At 48.2% G+C, this 23353-nt stretch overlaps 1 protein-coding gene across 1 annotated transcript in view; it reads right to left on the bottom strand.

Moving 5' to 3' along the window:
• LOC142249255 (extracellular serine/threonine protein kinase FAM20C-like) overlaps positions 1–23353 on the bottom strand; it is a 102541-nt gene that overhangs the window by 54613 nt on the left and 24575 nt on the right. Inside the window, exons 3-4 of the mRNA XM_075320879.1 lie at positions 4525–4603; positions 1561–1653 (exon numbers count right to left, since the gene is read on the bottom strand). Coding sequence (XP_075176994.1) covers positions 1561–1653; positions 4525–4603 — 172 coding nt within the window. The remainder of the gene's footprint in view (positions 1–1560; positions 1654–4524; positions 4604–23353) is intronic.

Here is a 23353-nt window from a genome sequence, read left to right as displayed (position 1 = left end):
AATGCATTAAAAACCTGGATTCACATCTGCAGCAAACGTATCAAATATCTGGGAAAACGCATAAAAAACGCAGCAACCACCCAATAATCTGAGATGAGTGTTATTGCACTTGTGGTGCGGACACCTGCAGAAAAAAATGCAGCATTTAAGCTACGTGGGAACACGGCCTCAGTGATACATTTTGTATGAGTTTTAATATAAAAAAAATAATCAATAGCGCCATTTTTTCCGCCATTTACTGATCCCCATAAATAATCTGATTGCTGTGTTGTTAGAGATATTACAATTACAGGGACACCAGACATGTTATCTGCTGATTTGTGATATTTATTATTTTTTTAAAAAGCACAATAAAAATTACATTATTCTATTTTGTTTTTAATTATTATTTTTAGTAATTTTATTAGAAGAGAAAAATTCTTATACTCTCTCTCTAGAATACAGGAGACAGACATGCATTGTACAGAGCAGCATCTCTATGTGGAGTGACCTGTGGAGTCAGAGGTGGCACTGCAATTTCAACAATATAAAATCCTCATACTAACTCCAGCAGACTCTGTGCCTCAACTTCTAGGGCTGCTGTGTTATGTTTGAAAGCTGCTGGTTTGATTCTAGGGGGGTGAAAAAAATAAATTATATTTTTCTAATTTCTTTATACAGTAGTTTTATAGGAACAAAAGAATGTGACCGCTTCCTTCACCTACACAGAGATACAGCATATATCTATCTATATCTCTATGTAGCTGAATAATCTGTTTCTGGTTTCTCTGCCTGCAATACAGGTCAAGATTACCAAATCCTTCTCTTTCTCACAGTATCTCAAAAGATACTCAAAGAGCTCACAAACTCATGAGTTCTAGTCCCGACCAGGAAACCAGAGCAGATGAGAATTTAATATCTGCACTGAACTGAGTTAATTTATTCACTGCACTTAGAGGAGGAGCTGGGACTAAAGCAGTGAGCAGCGGGACTGCGGGAGACAGCCCTCAAATCAGGACAGTCCTGCTGAATCCGGGATGGTTGGGAGGTATGCATCCAGGCCTATATTGAAAAAAAAAAATATTTCTTTGTGTTATAGTCGCAGTGAACACATGGATAGGAAAATATATAGGTTTTGGCTTTTCAGTTCCTTCTTGTAGGCCATTGATTGTAAATTCATAAGAATTCATAAGAACTTGAACGTGACATTCAAGAAATATTAATTCCCTAGCCAACTATAAAGACCTATCACCATTCTTGGGATGCCTTTTTTAATTAGTAAAAGGGTGTGCAGCCCCAGACTGGCGATTTTTTTAAATATAAGTGTCAATATTGCTGATAAGTGCTCCTACTGACTCGCAACAGAACCAGACTTTCTACCATAGTAGGGCCCAAATCTTCAAGTTGTGGAATCCCGTCATATACAGCCACATAACTCCATGGCCGATCTTTCAATGAAAGAGCAAGATCTCACGCTTTACACTAATCCAGGGCTTCCACATACTCTAGTAGGCTGTTACTCCAGAAAAGAGGTTCATTACAGCATAGTATTACCTTTTATTTTTCTAGTCTTTTGTTTACCTGTCCAAATGGAATGCCGCTATTTCTGCATTGTGCCTCTCAAAATCTGAGAAGTAAAAGAAATCTGCTGGAGTCTCTTGATCACGATCCTGTCTGCAAAATATAAGTTAAAGAATTTTTAAATTCAATATGTTGAGCATGTAAACTCCTACTGGAGGCAGAAAGGGTCCCTATACAAATGGGTAGAAATTATGCTGGAACTGAGGTTGTGTGTGCACTCTGCAGATTTGGTGCAGAAATTTTCTGCATGAAATTTGCACCTTCGGGCAGAAAAACAAAACCAAAATACACAAGCATTTGATGCGTTTTTGGTGTTTTTTTTTTTTTTTAAAGAAGTCAATGGGTGGAAGTGCAACAAAATGCAGGAAAAAAACGCACCAACAATTGACATGTGCAGATTATTTTCTGCATCCAATCTGCAATTCAAAAATAAGCAACGTGCGCACAGCACTCCAGAATTGTCATTGACTTTGCACCATAGCTGCAACAAAACTGCACAAAAAAAATGCATAAAAAATACACTGTGCACACAAGACCTGATAGAAATAAGGCCCCCTTCACACGTCAGTGATTCTTGTACGTATGTGCTTTTTTTTTTATACATACCAGAAACACTGACATACGCAGACCCAACCATTATAATCAATGGGTCTGCTCACACATCAGTGATTTTTCACTGAACGTGTCTCCGTGCAGCGTACACCCGTGGCCGTGTTTCTGCACGGAGACAAGTCAGTTTTTTTCTGGCATCACTGATGACCCACGGACCACACTATGGTGTGATTCGTGTGTGATCCGTGAAACACGTACCAGAAAATCACAGACATATTAAATATTAAATATTTTCAACTTACCTTGCCTGCGATTCGCTCTGCAGCCTCCGCTCTTGGCAGCTCCTGCCCAGCTCATGAATATTCATGAGATCAGGAATAGCCGACCAGGAAGTAGCTGCAGAGAGCGGTGGGCGGACGCTGCAGAGCCGAGGAGTTCTGCACCATGGACAGCAGGAGCGGAGGCAGGTGAGTAACGTCCATATGCAATCACGGATCACGGATCATGGCTTGCACATGGACAACCCACGTGTGCCGCGAATCACGGAACACGGAGGGACATGTGCGTTTTTTACACGTCAGTGAAGAACGTCAGTGCTTTTCACTGACGTGTGAAACGGGCCTAAGGGGAAGAACTTAGGGGAGATTTTGTGGATTTCAAAAGCTTGTCTTTAGGGCTTCTTCATGTTACTGTTTTTTCTCATACACAAAAAACAGTTTGCGTTATACCAGTTTTAACCATCAGTGTTTCATCAATGATTTTCTTTCGTGCAAAATAATAAATAAGTAAATATTCGTGGCTATGTGCCCACAGTGCTTTTTTGTGCTTCTTTTCATGCTTCTTTTCATGATTTCATGCTTCTTTTCATGCTTCTTTTCATACTTTTTTCATGTTTCTTTCCATGCTTTTTTTCATGCTTTCATGCTTTTTTCATGCTTCTTATGTATTGAGATAGGGAAAAAAGCAGGAAAAAAGCAAAAACAATTGACATGTCGCTTCTTTTTTCAGCAATAAAAAAGCAAGGAAAAAAGAAGAAGTGTGGCACCCCTGAGGCTCGGGTCGCCACGGGGTATTGCACCTCAATTAAGGTGCGATATCTATCTCAGGTAAGGGGGGAGTAATCACTGGTGTTCCACATCCACACACTACATACAGCAGAGGAGCCTTCTCACAGGGTAGGATGGCTCAGGGTAGGCAGGGGGGGTCGTCATCACGATACATGGGACTTCCCCGGTCACTGAAGCCAGCCACCTGGGGGTGCGGGGTCCACCTGGGGTAGAAATAGGCGCAAGACACTTACACAAGACAGATCCATTGGGACCATAGTTCTGACAAGACATCTCTGTAAAACTAGGATTTTACTAGGCCCAGGGCTTGAAGCGGGAGCTCACCCAGGGTACATAGGTATGGAGGGGGACACCTTAGAAATAGGACTCTCAATCCCTCTCTCCCTCAAAACACCAGTGGTGACCCCTTACCGGATTGGGAATTGACCTGAGCCCATCACGACAGTGACCAGTGTGACCAGGCTGGCAGCTGAAGTTGTGAGTAAACTACACCCTAAACCCGCAGAGACTGTGCTGGCTAGTCATTACCGGAGCCACCGCTCAGCGCTTAGGCGCCAACGGTCATTATTACCCTCATCATCCACCCGGGGCCCACTCCGCCTGTGGGGAGCGACACCATCCCGGCTGCCTTAACACCTGCCCCGGAGAGGAACCCGGCTGCGGCGGCTATTCCCTGGCCGTATACCACAGGTGGTGTCACGACAAACTTTCCCCAATCACCCCGCTGCCCCCACCATTTACTGTACGCATCGGGGCAACGGAACCGGGCAAGGCCACCCCGTGACAACGCCTGACCTGACCTGAAACAGCCAGTAGGTTAACCGCTTGCCCCGTGGGGTGCTACAGAAGTACTGTGGGCATAGCACGTCACGATTCTCATAGACTTTGATGAGATGCATTTTCCTTGCTTTTTATCGGTTAAAAAAAGCAAGGAAAAAGGCATGAAAAAAAGCACTACCCATTTTAATGTTAAAATGGCCAACACATGGACGTCAATGTGTGCTGTCATTGACTTCTCATGGATCCATAGGTGCATGGATAATTAAGATCCATGACTCGGATTGAAAACCAGACATGCCTCTGAGTTTTCTTTTTAAGGGCAATGATCGTCAAAAAACCACAGCAATGAGAACAGCAAAGAAGATTATAAGGGAAAACCGGACGTCTGAGTGAGGGCTTACTATGCTACTAACAATACAGCATCATTAGTAACATATTCATAAAAAACAAAACATATATCCATTGATATATTACAATGTCCATTTACATATAAGCATAGGACAGATCTGAACAACTATCTTCATAACAATCAACTTACTATGATATCTCTTTGATTTATACTCACTTCATAGGTTTGAACAGAGCATTCCCGTAATTTGGGAAAGTCATCAGAAGTTTAAGTTGTGTTCCTCCTGGTTTCTGAACTACAAAAAATAGCAATAATAGTCATGTAAGCTTGGAAAGTTTATTTATTCATGAAAGACAGTTTTTGGCACAGAATTCTGGTGCATTTAGCTTAATAAATCTTACCATTTGTTTTATACTGCTTCTGTACAGACCAATTGTCTCCATTGTAACAGACCATCAGCAAACCCTGTGCAGTCTGGTATTTTCATAGAACATACATAACAAAAAGGACAAATATCCCTGTGGACCTCTCCCCCCTTTTCTGCTATCCTTTACGTCTTTTCTCTTCCTATTTTACCCTTTATTCCACGCACTCAAGTTCACGTTTATAATGGCACTCCATATGCTGTATTGTCGAGTGTTATGTGTTTTATTTGAATATCGATAAAAAACTATGAACCTGAAAAAAGGGCCAATATATTTTGCAAATTTTCAATATTTTGTTTAGATTCAATGCAGTGAAAAAAGTTATTTTTTTGTATCTTAAAAGCTACTAATGTGGCACCACAATATAAAATATAATAGACAAAATAAAACATTCATAATAATCATGAATACAGTACAAAGTCCACAAGAAATGCTTTTATCGATAAAAAAGTTGTGAAATAACTTAAAAAAAAAACACCTGAAAAACAACATACAGCAGATGTAGAAGTTTCAAAGACAGGAAAACCATAAAAATGCATTATAAATGTACACATACAGTAAATAAACATTGCCATAACACTTACCGGTCCCCGCGATCCCTCCTGCACTCTGTCTCCTGCCGCTATTCCATCCGATGATCGCTGAATCCTCCCGGTGACCGGCACTGCCAGCAGAGAAGCAGGACCTATCGTGACGTCAAAATAGCCATGTGACCAGTCACGTGGCTATTATCTCATTGGCTACAGACTGGTCACATGACTATGATGCGTCATGTAGGACCTGCGAGTGCATCTCTCCGGTACACGGTGCACATTTGTGTATCGCCGTGTACCGGCGATATGCTCTAGCACACGGTCGACTCCCCGTTCCATTAGGGACCGGCTGACACAGCCGGTCATTAACGGAGATCACCGTTGCCATAGCAACGCAGTTACTGGTGACGTCACCGCTAACCGCGGCTCCGGGAGCACCGTTGCTATGGTAACGCGTCTGTCAGCGTTACCGCTGTTGCCGCTAGCAGCACTGATCACTCACGGAGTGAAGGCTGCACGCTGCTTCCCGATTGTAGTGAGGATTGTAGTGAGGATGAGGTGCCCCAGCCCATCAAGTGATGGGCTGGGGCACCTCATCCTCACTACAATCGTCACTACTACTACACTAGTGAGGATTGTAGTGAGGATGAGGTGCCCCAGCCCATCAAGTGATGGGCTGGGGCACCTCATCCTCACTACAATCGTCACTACTACTACACTAGTGAGGATTGTAGTGAGGATGAGGTGCCCCAGCCCATCAAGTGATGGGCTGGGGCACCTCATCCTCACTACAATCATCACTACTACTACACTAGTGAGGATTGTAGTGAGGATGAGGTGCCCCAGCTCATCAAGTGATGGGCTGGGGCACCTCATCCTCACTACAATCCTCACTACAATCCTGAAGTGCAGTTTCTTCAAATTCATTTAAAGGCACTTGGAACGCTGAAATTGCTGCTTATAATTTAAGCCTCTATTAAAAACCTCTTATCAGCGCTGGTTTATTGGGGATTTATTGGGCTGACAGGGGTAATAAAGATGGAGTCTCTAATGTGTCTGTGTATTTATTTCTATTAAAGTATTTTTTCTCTGTGTGGTGTCTTTTTTTTAACCCTTTATTGGAGATTCTTAATGGCCGGGTCAAACGTGCCTGACATTAAGAATCTCTGGCTTAATACTGGCTAGTAAAACAAAGCCAGTATTAACTCATGATTACCCAACAAGCCACCCGGCTCCAGGGCTGTTGGAAGAGTTGGATACAGCGCCAGATGATGGCGCTTCTATGAGAGCGCCATTTTCTGGGACGGCTGCGGACTGAAATTCACAGCAGAGGCGCCCAGAAACCTCGGGCTAACCTGTGCTGCGGATTCCAATCCCCAGCTGCCTAGTTGTACCTGGCTGGACACAAAAATGGGGCGAAGCCCACGTCATTTGTTTTTTAATTATTTCATGAAATAAGTGAAATAATTAAAAAAAACGGGCTTCCCTATATTTTTGGTTCCCAGCCGGGTACAAATAGGCAACTGGGGGTTGGAGGCAGCCCGTGGCTGCCTGCTGTACCTGGCTAGCATACAAAAATATGGCGAAGCCCACGTCATTTTTTTGGTGGGCAAAAAACTTCTGCATACAGTCCTGGATGGAGTATGCTGAGCCTTGTAGTTCTGCAGCTGCTGTCTGCTCTTCTCCATACAGACAGACAGCAGCTGCAGAACTACAAGGCTCAGCATACTCCATCCAGGACTGTATGCAGAAGTTTTTTGCCCCCTGAAAAAATTATGTGGGCTTCGCCATATTTTTGTATGCTAGCCAGGTACAGCAGGCAGGTACGGCTGCCCCCAACCCCCAGTTGCCTATTTGTACCCGGCTGGGAACCAAAAATAAAGGGAAGCCCTTTTTTTATTATTTCATGAATTTCATGAAATAATTAGAAAACAAATGACGTAGGCTTCGCCCCATTTTTGTGTCCAGCCAGGTACAACTAGGCAGCTGGGGATTGGAATCCGCAGCACAGGTTGGCCTGAGATTTCTGGGCCCCACTACTGCGAATTGCAGTCTGCAGCCGCCTCAGAAAATGGCATTTTCATAGAAGCGCCATCTTCTGGCGCTGTATCCAACTCTTCCAGCACCTGCCTGCTATACCTGGCTAGCATACAAAAATATGGCGAAGCTCACGTCCTTTTTTTGTAGTTTTTTGGCAAAAAAAAATAAAAAATGCTTCCCTGGATTTTCCATTGCCAGTGAAGGTAACACCAAGCAGTGGGGGTTAGCAGCCAGTAGCTGCTTGGATTACCCTTAGCTAGCAATACAAAAAATGCAGCGGGAGCCCATATATATTTTTTTTAATTATTTATTTAAATAACTAAAAACAAAATGGGCTTCCCTGTATTTTGATTGCTGGACATCACAGTGTTGTAAAAATAAATTTTTAAAAAAAATGACGTAGCGCTCCGCGGTATTTTTGATTCTCAGCGCAGATAAAGCAGACAGCTATGGGTTGCCACCCCCATCTGCCTGCCGTTACCTTGGTTGGCAATCAAAATACAGGGAAGCCCATTAATTTTTTCTATTTAAAAAATAGTTAAAAAAAAAAATGACGTTGGGTCCCCCCATTTTTGATAGCCAGCTAGGGTAAAGCAGACGGCTGTAGCCTGAAAACCACAGCTGGCAGCTTTACCGTGGTTGGGGATCCAATGTGGAGGTCCCCCTAGGCTCTTTTTTATAATTATTTTATAAATATTAATAATTACACAAAAAAAGTAGGGTTCCCCCCCAAATTGGATCACCAGCCAAGGTAAAGCGGACAGCTGTGGTCTGGTATTCTCAGGGTGGGAAGGTCCATAGTTATTAAGCCTTCACAGCCTAAAAATAGCAGGCCGCAGGCACCTCAGACGTGGCGCATCCACTAGATGCGCCAATCCTGGCTCTTCACCTCAGCTCATCCCGTGCCCTGGTGCAGTGGCAAACGGGGTAATAAATCGGGTTGATACTAGCTGTAAAGTCACCTGAGATCAAGCCCAGCAGTTTGTGATGTCATGGCGTCTATTAGATACCCAACATCATAAACTGTCAGTACTAACAAAAAAAAAAAATCGACAAAAGAAATTTATTTGAAAAAACAGTCCCCAAAACATTTCCTCTTTCACCAATTTATTGTAAGAAAAAAAATAAAGGGGTCCCACGACGACTCTGGGCCGTCTAGAATATGGGGGGGAGACACTCAGGGAACGTATCCCCCATTTTCTAGGAGTGCGGACCCTTCATGTGAGGAGTGTGGGTGCAATGAATCTGCACTCACTCTCCCTGGGTCCACAGCAGCAGAGTCCATGTCGTAATGGTTGCTACCAAAGCTGCAATGCCCTGCTCATGCGGTAAGGGCATGCCTAATCAGGAGAACTACTGTAGAGGAAGCTCTGCTCACTGGTATATAGGTGCTCAGAGGTAATAATAGATAAAATTAGTGAGTAACCTCGGCACTCTAAATCTCCCAGACTAAGTCAGTAAGTCACAACGGATAGTAATGCAAAATCACTCTTTATTGGTCCGTATTAAGAAAAAATTTTTTTTTCATAAGCATATATGTTTTTGTCCAAAACAAGTTACAAATGACGTTTCGGCCTGAGCCTTCGTCAGATTGGACTTATCTGCATGTAATCCTGAAAAATGACAATAATCAGTATCACATAAGAGTGAGAGAACAATAACATAAACTCGAACAATGTAAAGGTACAATTGGGATGCAGCAAAAAAATTGCAACACAGCAAGAAATGAAACACATGATACAAATGTCATAATACAGTACAAGGACAATATAGTAATGACAAATATGGGGTCAGAGTAGGCTTAGACAGCTCTGGTACGAAAGAGATGTCAATCATAAAGTAACATGTGCAGTAGGTGTAGAGCTACACTATGCATGGCAGAGCTAATGGGTAGACCGACCATAGAAAAAGAACGGAGAAAAAGTGGAGAAAAAGTGGAGAAAAAAATGGAGAAAAAGTGGAGAAAAAGTGGAGAAAAAGTGGAGAAAAAATGGAGAAAAAGTGGAGAAAAAAATGGAGAAAAAGTGGAGAAAAAGTGGAGAAAAAATGTAGAAAAAATTGAGAAAAAGTGGAGAAAAAGTGGAGAAAAAATGGAGAAAAAGTGGAGAAAAAAATGGAGAAAAAGTGGAGAAAAAGTGGAGAAAAAGTGGAGAAAAAGTGGAGAAAAAAAGGGAGAAAAAGTGGAGAAAAAATGGAGAAAAAGTGGAGAAAAAGTGGAGAAAAAGTGGAGAAAAAAATGGAGAAAAAATGGAGAAAAAGTGGAGAAAAAGTGGAGAAAAAGTAGAGAAAAAATAGAGAAAAAGTGGAGAAAAGGTGGAGAAGAGGTGGAGAAAAGGTGGAGAAGAAGTGGAGAAAAAATGGAGAAAAAGTGGAGAAAAAGTGGAGAAAAATAGTGGCAAAAAAGTGGAGAAAAAGTGGAGAAGAAGTGGAGAAAAAGTGGAGAAAAAGTGGAGAAAAAGTGGAGAAAAAATGGAAAAAAAGTGGAGAAGAAGTGGAGAAGTGGAGAAGAAGTGGAGAAGAAGTGGAGAAGAAGTGTTTGTTCATGCCAGGTGGGAGATAAATAATTTTTTACCGGCGCTGTCATTTACTGTAACGTGATCATCGGTGTACAGTGTATACCAGTGATCACGTGAGCGGGGACCGGAAAAACCGTCCTGAATCATGATCTCCAGGGTCTCAGCTAGCCCTGAAACCCCGGAGATTTTCTGACGCCGGGGGGCGTTATTCACTTATTTCTGCCTGCTGTTTATAAACGGCAGATCAGAATAAGGCTACATTAACACGACCGATCCATTTTTGCGGTCTGCAAAAAACAGTCCGTTTTTTTCACGGGTGCATCCGTGTGGCATCCGTTTCCGTTCCGTAGACGGTCCGTATGTCATCTGTTTGTCATCCGTGTGCCTTCCGTTTTTTTTGTGTACTGCAAAAAAACTGAAGGAGGGTAAATGCATAAATTTACCCAGGATCCATAGCTTCATCCTACATGAGGCGGTCACATGTTCACTCCAGTGCCATTTTCTACTGCTTTTCACAGCGTAGAGCGCTCTGGTGATTTTCTTGTGCTTGTACACTTCATATCAGTCTTTTCTGTCATTATAATGGCAGAAAGACACATAATGTCCCACTCTCCTGCATTTTGTAATTTTGCACCCTTTGGTGCCTTTCATGTGGCACTAAGGGGTGCTTAGCTTTGTATTTAGCCAAAAAAATGAAAAAAAAAAATGACGTAGGGTTCCCCCTAGTTTTGTAGCCAGCTAGCGTAAAGCAGACGGCTGCAGCCTGCAGACCACAGCTGGCAACCTCACCTTGGCTGGTAATCCAAAACTGAGGGCACCCCACGCTGTTATTTTAAATTAAATAAATAATTAAAAAAAAAAAACACGTAGGGGTCCCCCCAAAATTGGATCACCAGCCAAGGTAAAGCAGACAGCTGGGGTCTGATATTCTCAGACTAGGGAGGTCCATGGTTATTGGACTCTCCCCAGCCTAAAAATAGCAGGCCGCAGCCGCCCCAGAAGTGGCGCATCCATTAGATGCGCCAATCCTGGTGCTTCGCCCCAGCTCATCCCACGCCCTGGTGCGGTGGCAAACGGGGTAATATATGGGGTTAATACCAGATGTGTAATGTCACCTGGCATCAAGCCCTGGGGTTGGTGAGGTCAGGCGTCTATCAGATACCCGACATCACCAACCCAGTCAGTAATAAAAAAAAATAGACGACAAACACATTTTTATTTGAAAAAACACTCCCTAAAACATTCCCTCTTTAACCAATTTATTAGAAAGAAAAACAAATCCAGGTCTGGTGTAATCCAAGGGGTTGCCATGACGATCCACACTGTCCCAGTCAATGAAGAGCAGAATGTTCCCCATTGGCTGGGAGAGCAATGCAGTGACCTGAGTTAACATCAATGGGTCAGCCCAGGTCACTGCAGGGGATGACAAGTGGTGCTGTCAGCGAGGTACATTACCTGCGCTGATCTCCAGCACTGCCGATAGCACCTGTCATTGAGTTCAATGACCGCTGCCTTCACAGCCAAATATCGCGAGAGGCCCGTGACGTCACCGCTAGTCAGTCTCGGGTCGGAAGCGAGAGGTGATGTGACAAGCGGCGGCCATGGAGGACAGTGACAGCGCTGAGGTCGGGATGGCGGGACTTCATCACCGCAGGTAAGCCGAGTGGGACCATGTGTGCAGAGTGTGTGTGTGTGTGTGTGTGTGTGTGTGTGTGTATGTATGTATGTGTACATGCCGCGGGCAGGAGGGGGCGGAGCGAGCTGAGCGGGGAAGTGTGGGCTTCCTGCACGTAACTAGGATAAACATCGGGTTACTAACCAAAGCGCTTTGCTTGGATACCCGATGTTTATCTTGCTTACCAGCTTGTGGCAGGCTGCCAGCGATGGCTCCTGCACACTGTAGCTGTAAAAAGCCCTGCTTTTTGCTGCTAGAACCGTTCTCGAACGTATCTAGAACTATCGAGCTTTTAGCAAAAAGCTCGAGTTCTAGTTCGATCTAGAACAGCCCCCAAAATCACTCGAACCTCGAACTGGAGAACCACGAACCTAGAACCGCGCTCAACTCTAGTCCTGAGACCGATAAAAGAGTGGTAAAGGTCATTTTGAGTAAACTCAAGGAAACTTTCGACACCCGTACAGCAGCTGAGATAAAGATGCTATTCTACAGATGAAAGCAAAAGGTGCGGGACAGTGTATGGGACTATGCTTTAAACCTTCAGGAGGCGATGAGAGCTGCTTGGTAGATGGAACCGGAGGGGGTGACAGACGAGAACCGCCTGCTGACCAACCAGTTCATTGAGGGGCTCTTGTCTGATGCCCACCGTACCCAGATGCACATTGTGTCCATGCAAAATCCTAATCTCAGCTTTGCAGAGTTCAAAGATTGGGCCATCCAAGCATTGCGCAAACCGGATCAATGCAGTGCTGTGGTTCAGCAACTGGGGTTAGTGCCAGCTACAGCAGTGATGGTGGAAGCCAAGAAACACACTTTAGAAAAAGCCTCCATCAGTGAACTGCAGCTTCAGATTGTGGAATTGATTAAAAGTATGGCTACTTTGACCACAGCGGTGCAAACCAGGCTGGGAACTCAGCAACCTGTACCCATGGAACTGGCTTCCAGTGCAGATGACCTCCCTTGGTAGCGACAGGGAGGAAACCCGTTGTCCCGAGTCCATGATCGTTACGATGTCAACGGGCAGCCGATCCGCTGGCTGTGTGACCAAGTTGGATATTTTGCCAGAGGATGTCCCATGAGTATTCAGAACCAGGGGGCTGGGACTAGACCTCTGGCACCACCAGCAGCCAAGAAAGAGTAAATGTTGTCTTATGCAAATGTTGATGTTTTGTTGCATTTGATCACCCTGCAAACCGGTAATTGTTTATTGTTGAAATATTTGAGTTGATAATGCCTCCCATAAAGGGAAAATTGTTTTACCTGTTTATTATGCATAGTAAAAATGCGGTATACCATTGTTATTTTATTGCAGCCCGGGAATACTGCAATTTGCTGTGGGGGTATGTTGCGCTTCTGAGGCTTCATTCGCCACAGGGTACTGCATCTCACTTAATGTGCAGTACTCATCCCTGGTAAGGAAGTGGTTAATCGCTGGTGTTTCTCACATTCACAAATCACACCCACACAGTTAGGTGCTTTCCCACTGGGATTGGCCTAGGGTATACAGGGGGTGGCCATCACGAGGCATGGGACTTTCTCGGTCACTAGGACAACCCCCTGGGGGGCGGGCACCACTTGAGGAAAAGGAAGGAGCATCTTTATGTTGCGGGCAGGGGTGACTGACCACGTTAGGGAAGGCTACCCCGGATCCGGCTGTGGCTCGAGTGGCAGCCGGATCCGGAGCTCGTGCAGCAGCCCATCACCCACAACAATTAAAAGGGGGTATTTACAGGGGAAGAGTTTGTCAGTGACGCCACCTGTGGGTTGCGGTGATTTGTTGGTGGCATCGCCGCTGCCTTTGTATGGGACGCCCGGGGCTGATGGATCGGGGCAGCAAGATGGTATCCCCCCCACGGGTAGGGGAGATGTTGTCCAGGGGCCCAGGTGTAGGTGGGGTGCAGTGCTGGGGCGCCGACTGCAGGCTGGACCGGATGACACCGGTGTACTCACTGTTGTTGAAATAAATCACACAAAGTCCATGTAGTAAACCAAGTGCCGGATACCGGTAGCCTCTGGAGGGGTGTGCTCGGGTCCCACACACCGGCTGACAGGACAGGGGCCCTTCCTCCTGCACTTCAGCGTTTTGTCTTGTGTGTTGACTAGTCCGCATGAAAGAGGAAAAGTCCGCTCCCAGTGTCTTGGCTGTGGGAGCTGTTGCCTACGAGATCTGACCCTTGGGATCTTTGTAGGCACTTGCAGATGCCCTATCCCCCGCGTTGGGCTTCTGTCTCGCTCTATCTAGGCTCACTCGTGGGACAAGACGTGGAATCTTGTCCCCTGCTGACTAATTGACAAGGGGCTTGAAGCTGTTCTCGCCCTAGGGTCCAGGCACCCCGACTGTGCACGGCCTCCGGACCGGATTTCTGCTGTCGGCACCAGCGGGCTACAACCCTGTCCCGGTCCACTTTAGGTCTCCCGCGGCCAGATCTCCGTCGCCTGTGGCCCTGCTCTGTTATTTGCCACCTAGTCAGCAGTCTGGTAGTCCAGGGGCTCCGACCCCTGACTACCACTCCACTCCTCTCACTTCCTCTGTCAGCACTGTTCTGTGTCTCAGCTCTCACTCTAACTGACGTGTCCCCTCCCCTGATACCTCAGACCCCTAGGTGGGCGTCACCATCAGCCTGGCCCCGTCCACTGGTGTGTCCCTATTGTACTGGGGGGTGACTAGGCTTTGTGGCTGGTGTTGTACCTGTGTGTGGGATTGTGTTGGTAGGACAAAGAGGAGAGAGTCCTGCATCTGAAAGATGGATGTAGTCTCCTTTGACAACCTGGTTTTGCCAGGGCGTCACATTTACACTTGAGCAGTCTTCCCCGGGTACCGCTTGTGGTGAGGAGTACTGTCAGGACCTTGTTTCAGGCATCACCTTTACTTCTGGGAGCACTACAAGGCCCGGGGGCTTGGAGCAGGCCGCTTAGCCTGAGCTTGCAACAGCTACTGGGGATTCCACGGTCTGCGGAGAGTGCAGGAAACACTCGCAGCCCGTTCCATATTCCACCCACTGGGATTGGAGGGACCCTGACCGGAAAGGACACACTGTGGGACCTCCGAATTATCCGGGATCGCCTGGGGCCCATTATGGCAGAAGCCAGTACTCCAGGACGGTTAATGTACAGTGAGTAAAGAAACCTTGAACCGCAAAAACTGCGTCAGCCCGTCCTTGCCGGCGCTGTCGCCCCGCGATTTGGTGCCACCGGCCACTACAACCACCATCATCCTCTACCTGTGGGGAGCCAAACCATCCGGGCTGCGACACCATCCACCCCGGAGGACAGCAGCGGCAGCTAATTCCTGGCCACACAGGTGGCGTCACGAGACAAGAACCCTTTTCATTTTCATCATCATCATCCCCACCATCATCCCATCCATCCATCCATCCCCTCTGTGGACACTTTGGGCTCACGAAACCGGGCAGGGCCACCCATGACATCCCCTGACCCTCACCGGCCTGGTGACGAGTAATCCCCAAGGCCCCGTGGGGTGCTCCACAAACACTCCTGTGAGACTCCAGAAGATCCCTCTTGGGTTTGGCACTGAATTGAAAACATCTCCTGTCAGATTTCAGCCATGAACAGGAGACTGTTAGAAAATGTAGTCAGAGTAAGAGAATCATGCCACCATCCAGCACCAGTATGATATAACCAAAAATTGCGTACACTCTAGAAAAAAACTCAACAGTGTCTTGGTGGGAGAGCTTGTTCAAATACAGCTCGAAAGCTACCTCATTCTTTAACTTATTTATTCTGTCATTGTCCTCCTGGCCCTGGTCGCAATCAAAAAAACAAAACTGGCAAATTAACTTTCAGCTACCCTGTTTCCCCAAAAATAAGACAGTGTCTTATATTATTTTAAGCTCCAAAAAAATGTGCTAGGGCTTCTTTCTGGAGGATGCCTTATATTTTGTAATGGTGTCAGTGATTGGGTCACCCATTAGTGAAAAAATTAATATTCATCCTTGCTGGCTAGGTAATGAAATTAATATTCACACCTCTCCCAGTGATTAGAACTTGTGGTAATGAAATAATGAATACTCCCCCCTTCCCTGCCCACCCCTCTGTGTTGGGTCTCAGTGATTCTGTGGCGCCCTGGACAAGCCAGGTCGTCACAGGTGCTGCAACAACACACCCCACACCCCGGCTAGGCACACCGAAGTCAGACAAAAATCCTTGTTGCCTCCCTCCAGGGGCTGATGTCCACACCAGGGGGTGGAGCCAGGCGGTTGGCCCCACCCACCGAGGAGTTCACAGTCCTGGAGGCGGGAAAAGGCAGGGAGTTCAGTTAGGGAGTGAGAGAGTGAAGTGGTAGTAGAGGAGACTGACCGTGTCCGGGTGCGTGGCCTGGGCACATAAAGCAAGGTTGGCAGACGGTGGTGACCATCTGCAGGAGGGGCTGATTGACGTGAACCGTAAGGATCGGGGACGGTCAACCGTGAAGGGAAATACAGTCACCGCCAAGGCTACAGTTCCCAGGGCCAGAGCCTGCGGGCAAAAGGGGCTCCCTCAGCATCCATCCAAGCTGGGGAGCGGGTTACCGGTGGGAAGCCACCAGAACCGAGAACACAACACAGGTGCAGGGAAAGGCAGTAACCGCCAACCTACCGGGAGAAGAACCACCACAGCCGTCTGTGGGACCCGTCCATCCAGCCATTTGTTTTACCGGAGACATTGTATTCATCATTGGCTGAGTGAGTACCACTGTGCCGTGCGGCACTGCGCTGCCCCCGCGATCCTGCACCTCACCAGGTCCCGTAACCCACCTGCCATCCTCCCCTCACCAGGCCCCGGGCCAACCAACTCCCTTACCCATGGAGGGGAAAAACGACATCCGAGCTGCTCCCTGTCATCGCTCCCGGGATCCCCGTCCAGAGCAGCGGTGGTGTCACAACCTCACCACAACCGTGGGTGGCGTCACGGACAATAAATCCTCAAAATCATTCCCCTTTTCACTCACGGGCGAGGAGCGCCGCTCAAGTCCCCGGGATCCGGCCTACCGCTCGAGCCACCACCGAGGAGCAGCAGCAGCCGGACCCGAGCAGTGGGTGAGCACAGCGTCCCCTCCTCCGCCCGCGACAACTTGGCGTCACAAACAGGATCTTACCACTCTGCCGTCTGGTAGAGGTGCGCCTTGTGACCGCTGGAGTTGTCCGGCCGAAAAATTTTAGAAGCCGCCATTTTGGGCACGAAAAGTCCCTGCTCGAGCGTCTCCTCGACCAGTGGAGGCGCGAAAGCCGAAGCCCCGCCCCTGTAGAGGAGGAGTCGGGAAAAGACTAAGGGGGGACGGATGGCGTCTAGCCGCATGTAACTAGCGCTGCAGCGTGCAGGGACGCCAGGACTCTGCTGAAACATGTTCCTGTATCCAGAAGCAAGATGTGCCAGGAGCTTCCGGCCCAAGTCCACTTCATGCTGGCGAAGTGGACGTCGGAGATGAAGGGCCTGGCCTCAACCGTTTGGGCATCCGAAGTGGAGGTGGTCTCAGAGGAGCGGGTAAGCGACCCACGCCCCTATGTCCCCGAGGGATCAGTCGATACGGCTGAGGGGCCCGGCCTGCTGCCGTCCACCACGCTACCTCCCTCACTGCCCATGTCCGCGGCCAACGCCCTGACCAACCCGTTACCCCTGCCACCGGTAGCGGAGCCCGCAGCGTCTGTAGGAGAGGGCCCAGACCTGCGGCCCCCGGGCCCTACCTTTACCACCGCCCTGGCACCCGTCCCAGCTTCCATCCCAGCCGCGATGGAGAGGACGACGGCCCTGGCAGCCCGCCCGGCCGCAACAGAGGCGACCCTCGCCCAGAAGCCAGCACCGCAAGTCCCGCTGACCGCTCCCAGACACCCGGCCTCGGCTGAGGCACGGCAGGGATGCAGCTGCCAGGAGGCAGAGCAGGCCATGTCACAGCGGGATCCCTCATTACCGAAGGTACCGGTCGTAACCGGCACAAGGGGACTCCGGCTGGGCCCATCCCCCACACCGCCTGAACCGGAGCAAGCAGAAAGTGCTCCGCACCGGGAGCGGCAGCAAAGCCAGCTGCGCCGCGGGATTGCTGATTAAGAAAGAAAAGTTAGAGCATGGTAGTGGTTCCCGGTTACCTTGCTGTCGGTCCCCATTGGGACTCTGCTGACATTCCAGACGGCCCTCAAGGCTAAGGAGTCCGGTTGGAGGAGCAGTCGTACCCGCATCATCGGCAGCTGAAAATGGAGTCCTGTGGGACAGTGTCACCCCTGTGTGACGGTGGCGTTGGGGGCTCGTGCTGTTCGATGGTGGACTGTGGGAAAGCTGCAGGAGGAAGCTGTACCGGAGCCAGGTGTTGTGGATGGCCCCTGGGACCCAGCTGACAGTTCCCGTTGGGACCCTACGGCAAGTCTCCGTCGGGACCCTACAGTTTTGTTTGTGGTAGCCCGTTGGCTACGAAGCACTGTTGTCCCCGTAGGGACTTTTCTGCAACTGTTGCGTAAGGAACTACTTACGGACAAGCCCGAGAACTTGCAGGGCAACCACAAACTTGTGGAATGTAAATATTGGTTGGCTTAAACCGTTACCGCCTCCGGAGAGGCTGATTTGGGAGGATGGGCCTAGAGGAAAGGGATGGCCCTGGCCTGCCACTACCGTAACCGGTGGCGATCATCCGGGGGTTCAGGGGTCCCCATGGACACGGGTCCCCTGAAAGAGACAGAACCCGCTCGGGCAACTTGGTTCTGGACTGGGGTCAAGGGGTGCTGCCCGCTTCTTAGGGGCAGCATCAGGGCCAGGTTGTTTGGGTGGGAGAAGAGCGGAAGCCGTACCGTTATAAAATGTTTGTGATGTTTTTACATGTTTTTACCGTTTTTCTATCTTTTGCAGTTAACAAAAATAAAACCGGTGATGGACGGGCAGCCCGTGGACGGTCTGCATTTTACTAAGGGGGAATGTGGCGCCCTGGACAAGCCAGGTCGTCACAGGTACTGATACAACACACCCCACACCCCGGCTAAGCACACCGAAGTCAGACAAAAATCCTTGTTGCCTCCCTCCAGGGGCTGATGTCCACACCAGGGGGTGGAGCCAGGCGGTTGGCCCCACCCACCGAGGAGTTCACAGTCCTGGAGGCGGCAAAAGGCAGGGAGTTCAGTTAGGGAGTGAGAGAGTGAAGTGGTAGTAGAGGAGACTGACCGTGTCCGGGTGCGTGGCCCGGGCACATACAGCAAGGTTGGCAGACGGTGGTGACCGTCTGCAGGAGGGGCTGATTGACGTGAACCGTAAGGACCGGGGACGGGCGGTGGCCCGCCGGTACTGGATCGGGGAGCGAAGAGAAGCCAGCACCATTCGGCAGGGCCTACGGACCCCGACCAGGCTTGGAGTCGCCGTAAAACCGGTCAAATCCGTTAGCGAAGGGAACCTCCGGGGTTTCCCAGCAGTCAAGACCCGATTGAAGGCAACAGCTCAAACCGTGAAGGGAAATACAGTCACCGCCAAGGCTACAGTTCCCAGGGCCAGAGCCTGCGGGCAAAAGGGGCTCCCTCAGCATCCATCCAAGCTGGGGAGCGGGTTACCGGTGGGAAGCCACCAGAACCGAGAACACAACACAGGTGCAGGGAAAGGCAGTAACCGCCAACCTACCGGGAGAAGAACCACCGCAGCCATCTGTGGGACCCGTCCATCCAACCGTTTGTTTTACCGGAGACTTTGTATTCATCATTGGCTGAGTGAGTACCACTGTGCCGTGCGGCACTGCGCTGCCCCCGCGACCCTGCACCTCACCAGGTCCCGTAACCCACCTGCCATCCTCCCCTCACCAGGCCCCGGGCCAACCAACTCCCCTACCCACGGAGGGGAAAAACGACATCCGAGCTGCTCCCTGTCATCGCTCCCGGGATCCCCGTCCAGAGCAGCGGTGGTGTCACAACCTCACCACAACCGTGGGTGGCGTCACGGACAATAAATCCCCAAAATCATTCCCCTTTTCACTCACGGGCGAGGAGCGCCGCTCAAGTCCCCGGAATCCGGCCTACCGCTCGAGCCACCACCGAGCAGCAGCAGCAGCAGCAGCAGCCGGACCCGAGCAGTGGGTGAGCGCAGCGTCCCCTCCTCCGCCCGCGACAATTCACTCATACTTCATTCAGATTGTCTTTGCAGGATCGCACAACAATGCTCACACTGGCCGGCAGCTCTTTTCACCCAAGCGTGTTAGCATGTATTTTTATGCAGCTGTCACGCTCAAGTGAGAAGAGCTGCCGGCCGGTGTGAGCATTGTCCTGCGATCCTGCGATGACAATAAATCACTGACGCCCAGCACAGAGAGGTGGGTGGGATTATGGGGGAGAAGAGAGGTGAATATTCATTCCATTAGCTAGCCGGCATGTGACTATAAACTTCCAGGGCTTACAGCAACATACACCAATAGAACTTACTTATCTTGAAAGGGCTTCCCAAGCCTAATTTCAGGATACTATTAGTATGATGATCTGCAACTAGGGCTTAGTTTTGGAATAGGGCTTCTACTTTAAGCATACTCCAAAATCCTGCTATGGCTTATTTTCAGGGGAAACAGGGTATTTAGTATATGATTTGTTTTGGAGATTCTTGTCATGTCACTGCATTGTTACTGTAGTAAAAAAAAGAACATTATTTCGGAATCTGACGAGGTTAGAAGTGACACATTCATTTTTCTCTGAAGCTGAACTATAAGGGTATGTGCGCACGTTGCTTTTTACCTGCTTTTTACCTGCTTTTTACCTGCTTTTTTGCTGCTTTTTCTTCTGCGCTGTTTAATGCCAAAATGGATGTGTTCTTCTATTCAAGCAAAGTCTATGGGAATTTGGGTTTCTTGTTCACACTATGTTGTTCAAAATGCTGCCTTTTTGAGGCAGAACTTTGGTCAAAAACTCAGCTTTTCAAAGAAGCAACATGTCAATTGTTTTTGCCATTTGGGTTTTGCACTGCAAAGCTGAGTTTTTGACCAAAGTTCTGCCACAAAAAGGCAGCATTTTGAACAACATAGTGTGAACAAGAAACCCAAATTCCCATAGACTTTGCTTGAATAGAAGAACACATCCATTTTGGCATTAAACAGCGCAGAAGAAAAAGCAGCAAAAAAGCAGGTAAAAAGCAGGTAAAGAGCAACGTGCGCACATACCCTAAGAGTAAAATGAAAAGAACAGACGCAGAAAACGACGGCAAAGCCAACTGTGAAGCTGCTTTTGGAAGTAGCCTGCTTGTGTTTTCCTGAAGTGGCTTTGACTAGAAAAACTGAGCTGAACAGACATTGTGTGTACATACTCATTAGGTTTTTATTTCCGCACACTGCCAAGGCTTTGTACACTGTGACGATTCTCTGCTGTTCCCAGCACGAGCGGGCAGTCAACTGTTCACAAGTATGAGATTTTCATAGTTGTGGACAAATATCGACTAGATTCTCATCCGCTTCTCTCAATATTCTACTGTACAAGTGGTAAAAAAAAAGAATTTTTAAGATGTGCAGCTCTCTGATTTTTTAGGATCTGCGGCTCAGTGATGGCTTATTTTTTTCGCCTGCAGCTGATGTTTTTAATTCCACTATTTTTGGTTTTCCATTTTAATGCAATGTTGTGGAGACCAAAAAAACGCAATTCTGGCGTTTTGATTTTTTATTGGTATGTCCTTTACCGATCAGGATAATTGATTTTATGTTTTGATAGATCGGGAATTTCTGAACGTAGCAATATCCAAATATGTGTATTTTTTATTATTATTATTGTTTTATATTCAATGGGAAAAAGGAGGGGTAAATTTAATTTTTAGGTTTTTTATATTTTTTCTAAGTTTTTTAAAACTTTTTTTTTCTTTTTATTGATTTTACTAGTCCCCTTAGGGGACCTTATACCTGTACTATGCAACTGCTTCTACTGTTAGAGCGATGCTTCAGTCATGACAGTGACAACGGTCATCAGCTTACCCCACTCTGTCATGGCATCACAGGGCCACAAATGGTGGCAGGGAATGTAGCGATCCCCACCGCAGCTCGTTAAATCACGCTGTCATGGTTTGACAGAGTGACCTAACTAGTTAACAGACATTATTATTTGAAGGGCCCAGGATGGCGACATTATTACATACAGGGTCCAGGACAGGGACATTACATACTGTGCCAAGACAGGAACGTTATTACGTTATTAAGGCCCAGGACAGGGACATTGTTATGTGAAGGACCCAGGACAGGAACATTATTACATACAGCGGCCAAGATGGGAACATTGTTACATACTGGACCAGGACAAGAACAATATTACATGCAGGGCCCAGGATAGGGAGATTATTACATACAGGGCCCAGGATAGGGACATTATTACATAGTGTACCTGGGCAGGAGCATTACTACATACAGGCCCAGGACAGGAACATTATCACATATAGGGCCCAGGGCAGGAACATTTTTACATGACGTATCTATCAGGGATAAACGGGTCTCCAATGTAAAACTCCCCTTCCCAATCTATACTTAAAATAATAACACAACAACGACTTTATTGCTCGAATGGCCACAGCTTTTATTTAATCATATATATATGTACCCAAAACTCATGGCTCAACATGCCACCCATTGTTAACACATAACCTGTACATATATATATATATAACCAACACACCTGATAGATCCGTCCGAGAGGCCAACCATCCTTCCTATCCCCCGGCCGTAACCTCCAACCGGCCCAGAGGACCACCTCGGCCGTGACCAACCGACCCGAGGTGTGGGGTAACAACGTTCCATCGTTAATTACCCCTCCCCAGAACCTGCAGGACCTCCGCCCACAAATTCCAAACCAATCCGAAGCCGCTCCCCCTGAGTGACTTCATACCAAACAACCGACTGTCGGTATTCCCAACCTCTCTGAATGGACCTATCACCCCGCCACAGACCGGCCAAGTGACACCTTACTTGGCCCGGGCCCTCCACACCCCCATTGCTTGCTCCAAACCATCCCTCAAACCCAACATCCACAAATCCAAACCTATGTCCGTGAGATGGACCCCATCTCATCTCAGATACTGCTCAGTGGACTCCTCCAGCTCTCTATGTCGCACCACCACACCCCCATTTCGCGCCACAAACCTACCAATCGCCCGATTCAATTTGACCCGGGCCCTGTTGATCCGATCAACCGACCTCGCAAAACGCCACCGCGTCCGGGCTATAATATCAGACCAGACAATTACAATTCCCGGGAAAGCCCTCCACAAATGCAACAAGTCCATCTTAATATCCCTCTTCACATCCCTCGCCGCCCTCACTCCAAGGTCATTTCCTCCCACATGCAGAATTAAAATATCCGGTTCACGATCAATGCGGCTATAATACGCCACCTCAGGACGCACTCTCCCCCAGGTCATGCCCCGAACTCCGAGCCATTTCACACGGGCTTCCGACATTGCCATTCCGAGCTGCCGACCTTCGCCCGCAACGCTCCCCAATAAACAAAGGAGTGCCCCAGAATCCAAACGAGGCATGGACCTATGAAAATATAAAACCATAAATAACAGACCGAACAAGGAAAACTACACTCCAAGACCCTAACTCAAGCCATTTAACCCCCCACACCAACCCTCACCTGACCAGGTGTGGTCTAACATACAGGCAAAACCTGGAAGATTCCCAACTCCCAATCCGCCGAATCCAATCATCACTCAACCCCCACCGGGCAGCTTCCATTGCTGCCCCAATCCGGAAGGAGTGAGATCCGTAATTCCTCGGCTCTTCCCCCGCCCGTGCCAAAGCCGTCTTCAGCACTGCAATGAACTGAAATCGTGATAACGCAGTTCCATCCACATGCCTAAGGAAAACACCGGGATAACCACCTCGCACCTTCAAAAACTCAGACACCTGCACCACCGGGCATAACTGGTGCCCTGGCA

This window comes from Anomaloglossus baeobatrachus, chromosome 8 (genome assembly GCF_048569485.1).
Source record: "Anomaloglossus baeobatrachus isolate aAnoBae1 chromosome 8, aAnoBae1.hap1, whole genome shotgun sequence".
Taxonomy (NCBI): Eukaryota; Metazoa; Chordata; class Amphibia; order Anura; family Aromobatidae; genus Anomaloglossus; species Anomaloglossus baeobatrachus.
Note: the sequence above shows the minus strand (reverse complement) of the source record. Positions and strands in the feature narration are given on the sequence as shown.